The sequence below is a fragment of the Bos indicus genome, chromosome 18 (genome assembly GCF_029378745.1).
Source record: "Bos indicus isolate NIAB-ARS_2022 breed Sahiwal x Tharparkar chromosome 18, NIAB-ARS_B.indTharparkar_mat_pri_1.0, whole genome shotgun sequence".
Classification (NCBI taxonomy): Eukaryota; Metazoa; Chordata; class Mammalia; order Artiodactyla; family Bovidae; genus Bos; species Bos indicus.
In genome coordinates this window covers 65,972,930-65,983,844 of record NC_091777.1, presented here as the reverse complement: position 1 = coordinate 65,983,844, position 10,915 = coordinate 65,972,930, and the positions used below count along the sequence as shown (strand labels likewise).

The window sequence follows — 10,915 nt, the reverse complement described above, 5'->3', positions numbered from 1 at the left end:
GGTTCTTGGCGTGGAGTCCAGGATAAAGAGACACCATCTGAAGAAATCAAACCTGCAGGGGTGTTACAGTTTCGCACTCCCAGGGCAGGTTTGTCTCCTGAGAAGACCCAACCCTGTGCGATGTGCATCCCAGTCTTGAGAGACATTTTGCACTTGGCTGAAGAGCAAGGAACAAATGGGGAGCAGAAAGCATACACATGTGCGGCCTGTGGGAAGGCGTTCTATTTCACTGCTAACATTCAGCAGCACCAGAAGCAGCACGTTAGAGAGAATCCTTTCCTATGTAATACTGAGCGACCCTCATTTTTAAAGACCTGCACAGTTCACTCAGCAGGGAATTTCTCTACCTACATGGAGATTGGGAATGACTTCATGGCCAGCATGGGAGTTCAGCCACAGGCCACTAATACTGGGAAGAAACTGAACAACAGTACCGAGTGTGAGGTTGTTTTTCACAGTGGAGAAAGTCATCACAGTTTGGGAGAAGGTAAGATAGTTTCCAGCCACACAGACATTCTTGTAGAGCATGAGAGAGTCCTCATTAGTGAGGCAGTTTGTGAGGTAAACAAATGTGAGAAAGCTGGCACCCAAAGAAGTAACCTCATTCAGCATGTGCAAGTTCACACTGGAGAAAAGTCTTACCAATGCAGCCGATGTGAAGAATTTTTTAGCCACAAATCCCAAATCCTTTCACATCAGAGCTTTAATTGTGGAGGAATGCTTTATGACTGCAGTGAATGTGGGAAATCCTTTAGCCGAAGGAAATACCTCATTTCCCATAGGAGAATCCACACTGGAGAAAAACCTTATGAGTGCAAGGAATGTAATAAATCCTTCAGACGAAAGGGGAACTTAATTGAACATCAGAGAGTTCACACTAGAGAAAAACCTTATCAGTGCAAACAGTGTGGAAAATTTTTTGCCCGCAAATCCATTTTCCTTGCACATGAAAGAATTCACACTGGAGAAAACCCTTATGAGTGCAACAAATGTGGGAAAGCTCTTACTACTATCTCTAGTTTCTATTATCATCTGAGAGTTCACACGGGAGAACGGCCTTATGAGTGCAATGAATGTGGGAAATCTTTCACTACTTTGTCAACTCTTTCTAATCATCAGAGAGTTCACAGTGGAGAAAGACCTTTTAAGTGTAGTGAATGTGAAAAATTCTTTAGCCGAAAGGAACATCTCAGTGCCCATATGAATGTTCACACTGGAGAAAAGCCTTATGAGTGCAATAAATGTGGGAAATCTTTTACGAGTAGGTCAAACCTTTGTAATCATTGGAGAGTTCACATTGGAGAAAGGCCTTTTAAGTGCAGTGAATGTGGGAAATGTTTTACTAGTAGCTCAAGCTTTCTTCGTCATCAGCGAGTTCACACTGGAGAAAGGCCTTACGAATGCAGTGAATGTGGAAAATCTTTTGTTGCTTCGAGTGGCCTCCGGTATCATCAGAGAGTTCACAATGGAGAAAGACCTTATGAGTGCAGTGAATGTGGGAAAAATTTTACTGCTAGGTCGACCCTTCGTGATCATCAAAGAGTTCACACTGGAGAAAAGCCTTATAAGTGCAGTGAATGTGGTAAGTATTTTACTAGTAGGTCGAGCCTTCTACGTCATCAGAGAGTTCACACAGAAGAAAGGCCTTATGAGTGCAGTCAATGTGGGCGGTCTTTTACTACTCAGACATACCTCTATGATCATCACAGAGTTCACATTGGAAAAGGCCTATGAGTGCAATGAATGTTGGGAAAACCTTTAAGAAAAGACAGTTCCTCCTCATCCATTGGAAAATCCACATTGGATAAAAGCCTTTTGAGTGCAAGGAATGTGTTAAATCTTTCATCTGTTGGTGCCAGTTGATTAAACAACAGAATTCACACTAGAGAAAGGGCTTTGAGAATATTGCAAATATTGCTGACAGTGATGTTGAAGAAGTTTGAGGTGGTAACAGAGCATGAAGAACCTGTGCAGCAAATGGACTCTTTCTGAAGAGTAAACTGAGGCACAGAGACTGTATCATCTGTTTGTGATCTCCTTGGAATGAATAGGCATCTGGGATTCAATGCCAGGTTGCCAGGTTTAGGATTTAGGGAATCTGATCACTTCTCTCCTGCTCCCCACCCTCTTCTGCCCCCCAACACACCAGGTTTGAAGACTGAAAGAACACTTTGTCCATTGTGACACCCCACCCTAGGAGCCCAGCTTATACCCCAGCCTCATGCTGATTGGACAGGATTGTCTTCTCTGCCATCCAGCATTGATGCCTTACATGTGAATGACCACATTATCTACCCAACTAAACCAATGCTTTGGTTCAATAATTATTATTTCCATTTGTGAAAGAAGGGGTGTCTAGTTCAGAGATTTAGAGGGACTTACACAGGAGCTCACTACTGCCACACCTTTCATGAGAGTAGTTGCTCTACGCTGCAAATGCTTCTCTTCTGCCCCTTAGAGCAGGGACTCCATTTCCTGTGTCCTGACCATGAGCTACACAGACCTGAAGCCTGGATTAACCCCAGGGACTCCAGCTTCATTTCCACCCATGCACATCTTTCACTAACAACCTCCCACTTGGAAGTTTCTCAGGGACAGCGGCATTAAGCCAGGGACTCTGGACTGGCTCATTGGTATTGCCCTAGGTTTGGAACTGGCTCTACCACCATAAGCAGTGATTGGTTTCCAAGGTTCTGTCTACCTTCTTTATGTAGCCACCTCAAGATGTCCTTGTTGCCCTGTTATATGATTGACCACTCGTTGTTCTGGGCAGTGGGAAAGACACTGAAGGCCTGAGAATGTCCAGTGTGTTCCTCACATGGCGTGGTCTCCAAGATTCTTCTTCCTTTACCCCTTTACCCATATTCTCACTTTTCCTCCCACCCCTCCAGAAAAATGGAGCTCAGAAGAATAATGGTTGTTTATTAATATGAACTTGCCCTCCCTCCCTGATAGCCTAACTTAAAAACTAGCCCTGAATGCAGACTGACCTCTTCCATGAAGACTAAAACCTCTGTGTAAAAAAATCATTATGATTTTAGTTGCCTTTTTTCTCAGGACTTTTCTTCCCCTTCACTGTGCCATGTGGCTGTGGGATCTTAGTTTCCCTGTCCAGGAATCTAAAATGTGCCCTATGATATGGACATATGGAATCTTAGCCACTAGACTGCTGGGGAATTCCCTTTCACTGGATTCTTAATGTTAATTTTTGTTTTTCATGTGTCTGTTTTTCGCCTGTGTGTTCTATTTGGGAAAATTTCTATTCATATTTTGGCCTACTTTTGTTTTCTGAGATTTGTGTGTTCTCTTTTTTTGACAAGAAGGAAAGCAAAGAAACATCAAAGACATCTGTTAGATTTCACTCATTCAGCAATAATGTGTGTGACTTTTTTTCTGCATGGAATCGTAATTCATAGTACTGAAAGTATATGTTCCAAAAGTTTATACTATGGGTAATATAATGGCCACATGCATTATACATGTTTTCAATAAATCTGTTTTATTCACATTTGTTACCTTAGTCTTAAGGCCAGACATTTAATTGCACAGTAAATCAAGCCCTGTTTTGTAGTGTTTGCCAGTTTCTTTGGTGTTAATATTCCCATCCTTGCCAGTGTCGAATCGTGAACATAATGTCACTGAAATGGAGTTGAAAAGAATTGCCAGTCGCCCACCATGTATTCTTTTTCCCCCTTAAAGGTCCAGTATCTGGAAAATATTGCAGGAATGTAGCTAATAAATCATACTAGAATGATTATTGATAGATTTTGCTGAATTGTTTTGAAAATCATTTCATTTAAATCGAGTTCATGTAAATTTTATGTATTTAAGATGTACATTGGACATACTTGTGTACATCCTTCAAACCAGTTTCCTCTTGCCATTTTAAATTTACCTTCAACATTATCGTTACTGATGCAAGAGTATAGTCTACTTCAGTAATGACTATTTTCAAATATATATATATATAAATGGAATGACTGATGGACTCTTCCTGTATCTTATACCATTTATCATATTTATACACATGATCACTTTTTGTGTTTGTGTATCAGGATTTACCTAGTCGTTCTTAAGTTTTATAATCTCAGGTATCATGTTTTTCAATACGTAACTTCTTGGAGTGCATTTCTAAAATGAAGCTTTTTCATAACTCCAGTAACTAACACAAGAAAGGATTCTAAATATCAGTGTATATCAGCACAGCCTGGGACACAGTGTGACAGAGTTTGAATGCTCACACCCTTTGACGCAGCCTTGATCTACAAACTCATGTAGCATAGAACGAAGGACGTATGACAGAAGTGAGACCTTGTTGGAGAAATACAGTGGGACATGCTGACCCTGCACAGCAGATGTGGGTACAGAATTCACAAACACTCCAGGGAGATTTGGGGCCGGGCATGTGATACAGATGGCCCACGTTGTGGTGTGTGGGCCTCACACACTCTCACAGTTCTTGTGGATCCCGTGTAATAAGGTGAGTGCAGACAGGCTTGCAAAGAACAAGTTCTGGCGTCACCACAAGTTTGATGGTGCACTGATCGTGTTCATTTGAGGGACTGGGTCACAAGTGTTATACAGGTGAAGATTCACACCTGTGAACAGCTTTGTTTCACGAGAACTTGGCGTTGGGTTTTACAGGCATTATGGGAGGTGTCATTCTTCAGCCCTTAGCATTTGGACTAAAGTTTGTCAAGGATGGGTCCCCAGAAGATGTTGGCACTTTGCTTCTGGTTATCTTGATAACTAATAATCATTTGGTGATTTACATTTTTCTGCTGGGTAGGAGGAGCAGTGGGGTGATGAGTGAAGTGGTTAGGAAGAACAGCTGGTGCAGAACAAGAAGACCTTAGGATTAAGAGGGAAGGCCAGTCCTGTGTGTAGGATATAGTTGATTAAGACTTGGGCCAGGGGATGTTCAGAGAGCTAAAGAACAGCTTATTTGGATGGCCTGATTATACATGGGTATTTTTCACCAAGTTGGGCACAGTCACAAACCACAGGCAAGAAAGCCTTTTCTGGGGGAACCACAAGTAGTGCTCTGCCCCTTGTCTACCCACTCAGGCCTGCTCAGTATCTCTTCTGTATTCAGGGTCCTGGCTTCCCCCAACCCCGCCCTCAGACTAGGAAGAAAACGAATAACAGGTTCCCGTGCTGGCTCTTTGAGGGGCCCTGTCTGACGTTTTTAGTGTCCCTGGCCAAAGGTTACAAAATGACTTTTTCCCCTGGCTGCACAAAGGCATTTACTAGATGTTATTTTTTTGGACCAGCTCTTTAACCCAGACACATGGTGGGAAACACCAAGTCCTAATTACTGAACCACCAAGGAATTCCCCAAAATGGCTTTAACACTTCAGGCTGCATGCCTTTCAGAAGCATTAGGATAATATTCATTTGCTTCCAGTTTCCACTGGATGTCAACTTGGGTTGACTTTTAGGTGTCTGAGACCATTTGCAAACACTTCAGTGATTGGTATCATTAAAGACAAATGTTCTTAAGCCCTTTCTCCTGCCCTGGATCCTCTGCCTGCCTAAGGATTGAGCACCTCTGTCACAACAGGTAGTTTTTCAGCTCTCCTACCTCAGTGGTTTTCCTTTTCATTCTTCCAGTGTTGTTGTTCAGTCACTCAGTCGTGTTCAAGTCTTTGCGACCCCATGGACTGCAGCACGCTAGGCGTCCTTGTCCTTCACCATCTGTCACATCCACTGAGTTGGTGATGCCATCCAACCATCTCATCCTCTCGTCCCCTTGTCCTCCTGCCTTCAATCTTTCTCAGCATCAGGGTCTTTTCTAATTAGTTGATTCTTTGCATCAGGTGGCCAAAGTATTGGAGCTTCAGCATCAGTCCTTCTAATGAATATTTAGGATTGACTGGTTGGATCTCCTTGCGGTCCAAGGGACTCTCAAGAGTCTTCTCCAACACCACAGTTCAAAAGCATCAGTTCTTTGATGTTCAACCTTCTTTAGTGGTCCAACTCTCACATCCATACATGACTACTGGAAAAACCATAGCTTTGACTAAGTTGCTCCAAAGCATGTGGGATTAGTTCCCTGATCATGGATTGAACCAGTGTCCCCTGTATTGTAAGACAGATTCTTAACCACTGGGCCATCAGGTAAGTCCTAAAGTGGGTTTCTTGAAGACAACATACGGTTAAGTTCTGCTTCTGGATCCATTCTGAAATCTCTCTTTTAATTGATGTACTGAGACTATCCATGTTTAGTATATTGGTGTATACTTGGATTAATATTTAATACTGTATTGATAGTATACTTGGATTAATATCTAATATATTTCTTGCCATTTTCTAAAATTGCCCTTTGTTGAGGTCCTTTAATGGACTGGAACCTGGTGGTCCAGAGTCGACCGATAAGAAAGTAAAGGAGAGAAAGAGGCTGGTATTCCTTGGTTTACGCAGAAAGCCAATAAAGCCCCTGCACGGGGCTTGCTCTGTTCACGAAGGCCTCAGGCACCCTCTCGATGGGGTGAAGGTGCAGAGCGCCTTCTCAAGAGGGTCTTAGAAGCCCGGACAGTAAAGTGAACTCAGAGAGCCTCTGCGCTCCAGGGGATTAGCCTGAAAAAAGAGAGAGAGGGAGAGGGAGAGAGGGAGAGAAAGACACAGGGACCAGAGTTCTGATGGAGCAAAGGTGTTTTAATTAACATGGTGTGGATATATATACTATTTTACAAGGTAGTTATTCTCAGCAAAGATAAAGATTAAATTCCAGACTTACAAAAATAGGCGATCCATATTAAAGAGAGTTGTAAACAATCACTTTTACTGTTTGGTTCACAAGAAGGAAGAGGGTACTTATCACCATATAGAAACACTAATGAAGGAAATGCCTGGATTCCTCAGCCCCCGGGAGAGGCTTGCCTCTCCTCTTAATTCCCGATTATTCAGGAATTATAAGGAACAGAGAATTCCTGACAGATCCGAAACAGCACACAGGAAGCCTCGTGTTAAATGCTTCCTGACAGTTCCCCCTATTTTATTATATTTGTAAAAAAGGTCTTGACCAAATGAGTTTTGTTAGTATTAACCAACTTTATAGAAAGGAGACGGTAAACAACAAATATAATTATCAAGATAATCACCAAAGTTACAGTTCCAGACCTGATACTGATAATTTGTTCAGCTAAAGTTTCCAAATTAGGGGAAGAGGGCAGATTTTTAGAAAAAGTTTTAAAGATTTTCTTTTGCAGTAATTGTACATTCAGAGAGGCATTATCATGTATATTTTGTAAATGAAATTTGATTTATTCCCAGTTACAGGCAGGTGCAGAGCACCTTCTCAAGAGGGTCTTAGAAGCCCGGGCAGGAAAGTGAACTCAGAGAGCCTCTGTGCTCCAGGGGGTCAGCCTGAAAAAGAAAGAGAGGGAGAAAGAAAGACACGGGGACCAGAACTCTGATGGAGCAAAGGTGTTTTAACATGGTGTGGGCATATATACTGTCTTACAAGATAGTTATTCTCAGCAAAGATAAAGATTAAAATTCCAGACTTACAAAATATAGGCAATCCATATTAGAGAGAGAGTTGTAAACAATCACTTTTACTGTTTGGTTCACAAGAAGAAAGAGGGTACTTATCACCATAGTAGCTAGTAGCTCAGTCGTGTCCGACTCTTTGCGACCAGGCTCCTTCGTCCATGGGATTTTCCAGGCAAGAGTGCTGGAGTGGATTGCCATTTCCTTCTCCAGGGGATCTTCCCGACCCAGGAATCAAACCCGGGTCTCCCGCATTGCAGGCAGACGCTTTACCGTCTGAGCCACCAGGGAAGCCCCTACTTATCACCGTATAGAAACACTAATGAAGGAAATGCCTGGATTCCTCAGCCCCCGGGAGAGGCTTGCCTCTCCTGTTAATTCCTCAGGAATTAATAAGGAACAGAATTCCTGACAGATCCAAAGCAGCACACAGGAAGCCTCGTGTTCAGTGCTTCCTGACAGCACTTGTTCTGTTTTTTCGTTCTCATTTTCTGGCTGTGCTGGGTCTTGGCTGCTGCCTGGCCTGTCTGCTTGCAGAGAGAGCAGACTGCTCTCTAGTTGTGCAGGCTTCTCATTGCCGTGGCTTCCCTTGTGAAGCTTGGTTCTGTGGTGCGCTGACTTCAGTAGCTGCTGCCTCGGGGCTCTGAAGCACAGGCTCAGTGGTTGTGGTGCACGGACTTAGTTGCTCTGTGGCATGTGGGATCTTCTGGGATCAAGGATTGAACCCATGTTTCCTGCATTGACGGGCAGATTCTTTACCAGTGAGCCACCAGGGAAAAAACCCTACCCTTATTCTCTGTTCCTTTGTTAATCTACCACTCTCTTTTTTGTGGTGTTAATCAAGCAGTTGTGTGATTTTATTTTCTCTCCTTTGTTAGCTCATCAGCTCTATTTGCTTCCATTTTTTAATTTAATTGTGCTAAAATTTGCATTATGTACTTATAAATGATATGAGTGCTTCCTTATGCTATATGGTTTCATGGGTAGTTTGAAAATATATATATTTCTATATAATACACAGATACAATACATATATATACACGTATGACCCTGTGGTTTTTAATTGAAAATATTCATGTATAAGTGGACCCAAGTATTTTAGAACCCGTGTTCCAGGTTTACCTGTACTGAATGATTATGCTTACATGTTGAATCTTTAAATCAACACCACCACCACCAATCAGATACAGACAAAGGATTAGTGATTGCCAGATCAAGGTAAGGAGTGTAGATGAAATGAGTGAAGGATGTCAGAAGTTAAACACTTCTAGTTTATAAGGTAAATCCTGAGGATGTAGTGCACAGCCTAGTGACTCTAGTTAACAAGACTCTGTTTTATATTTAGAAGTTTCCTGAGAGCATTCCTGGTGGTCTAGTTAAGAATCTGCCTGCCAACGCAGGAACAGGGGTTCGCTCCCTGGTGCAAGCAGATCCCATATGCTGTGGAGCAGCTAAGTGCATGCACTGCAACTGCGGAGTCTGCCTGTTGCAACTACTGAAGCATTTCTGCCTTAGAGCCTGTGCTCTGCAACAAGAAGACACTGCAGTAAGAAGCCCGCACATTTCAACTAGAGAGTAGCCCCTGTCTGCTGAACCTAGAGAAAGCCTGAGATTGCAATGACGAACAAGAGAAGCCATAAATAAATAAAGAAAAGAAAAAAGAAATTGCCAAAGGAGTAGATCGTAAAAGTTCTCCTCACACACACACACACAAAATGCAGTCAGAGTTTCTGAGTTCTGGAAGTACACTTCCTTACCCTATCACAGGTCCAGGAAGTGTGTTCACCATTGACAGAGGAGTGAACTGTAGAAGCCGCCTTTCACCTCCAGCCACCTCCAGTCCTGTCCCGCGCTTGGTGAGATCAGATGCTTCTCAGTTGTACCGCAACTCATTTCCAGAACACAGTCCTGTGGAGTGGTTCTTTCACTTGTCAGAATTCATGGCTGAATCCAAGATTTTTAAAGTCTTCCCTGTTTTCCCCCCTAAGAATTGTGTAACTTCAGCTCTTACATTTTGACCTTTGATACATTTTGAATGCCTTTTTGTATGTGGTATTAGGTAGGACTCTAACTTCATTCTTGTACATGTGGCTATTCAGTTTTTACAACACTATTTGTTGATGAATCTATTGAATAGTAATGGTCAGTAATTATTGGATCATATATTATGAGGGTTGATCTTTATAATCTGAAGTCTATTTCACTGGAGTAGATATCTGTCTTTATGCTATTAGCATGCTGTTTTGGTTCCTATAACTTTTAATATGGTGTGAAATAAATGCTAGGTGCCTTTCATGAATCCCACATGGTCATGATATGTAATTCTGTTTGTATAATTTTTGAATCAGTTTACTGATGCTTTGTGATTTTGCCTTTATGTTCATGAGAGATATTGGTGTATATTTTTTCTGCATGTTTTTGGTTTGGTATTAGAGTAATGTTGGCCTCACGGAATTAGTTAGGAAGCAGTCCTTCTGTTTCTGTCTTCTGAAAGGAATTGTAGAGAATTGTATATCTTCCTAAAATGTTTGTCATATTTCACCAGTTAACCAATCTGGGCAAGTTGCATTCTGTTTTGGAAGATTACTCCTTATTGATTCAGTTACTTTAACAGATGTATACCTATTTAGATTGTGTATTGTTGTGTGGGTTTTGGTAGACTGTATTTTTCAAAAAACTGGTCCATTTCATTTAGTTTATCACATTTATTGTCTTGGAGATGCCTGTATATTTCATTATACCATTTAATGTCCATTCCATGTGGTGGTTTTTCCTCTTTAATTCTTTCTCTTTGTCTCTCTTTCTTTTCTTTTGGCTGTACCTCCAGGCATGTGAGATGTTTGTTTCCAAACCAGGGATCAAACTGCCCCCTCCAATGGAAATACAGAGACTTTACCATTGGAACTGGGGAAGTCCTTTTTTATTTTTAATATTAGTAATTTATGTCCTGTCTTGTTTTTGTGATTACCCTAATGAGAATATTTTTTATTTTATTGGTCATTTTAAGGAACCAGTTTACTTTGTTTGTCTTTGTTATTTTTCTTTGTTGATTTATTAAATGATATCTTTTCTTCCTCCTTTGGATTTAATTTTCTCTTTTTTCTAGTTTTCTAAGGTGATTGCCTTTAGATTTTTTTTTTTTAATATATGCATTCAGTACTATAAATTGCTGTATAACCATTGCTTTCACTGCATACACATATTTTGAGAAGTGTTGTGTTTGTTTCGAGATACTTAAAAATTTACCTTGAGATTTCTTGTTTGCTCCATGTTTTATTTGGGTTGTTTGACTTTTCATTGTTCTGCGATTTTTTCAGCTATCTTTCTGTTACTGGTTCTAGTGTGATTCCACCGTGATCTGAGAACAGACATTGTCTGATTTTTGTTGTTTCAAATTTGTTAAGGTGTGTTTTTCTGGCCC

The 10,915-nt window shown here is 41.3% G+C and overlaps 1 protein-coding gene across 1 annotated transcript in view; it reads left to right on the top strand.

The window, feature by feature from the left end:
* The window catches only part of LOC109572568 (zinc finger protein 418-like), a 28,179-nt gene extending 24,424 nt beyond the window's left edge, over positions 1–3,755 (top strand). Inside the window, exon 2 of the mRNA XM_070771899.1 lies at positions 2–3,755. Coding sequence (XP_070628000.1) covers positions 121–1,734 — 1,614 coding nt within the window. The 5' untranslated portion in view covers positions 2–120 and the 3' untranslated portion in view covers positions 1,735–3,755. The remainder of the gene's footprint in view (position 1) is intronic.
* Positions 3,756–10,915: the final 7,160 nt, after the last annotated feature.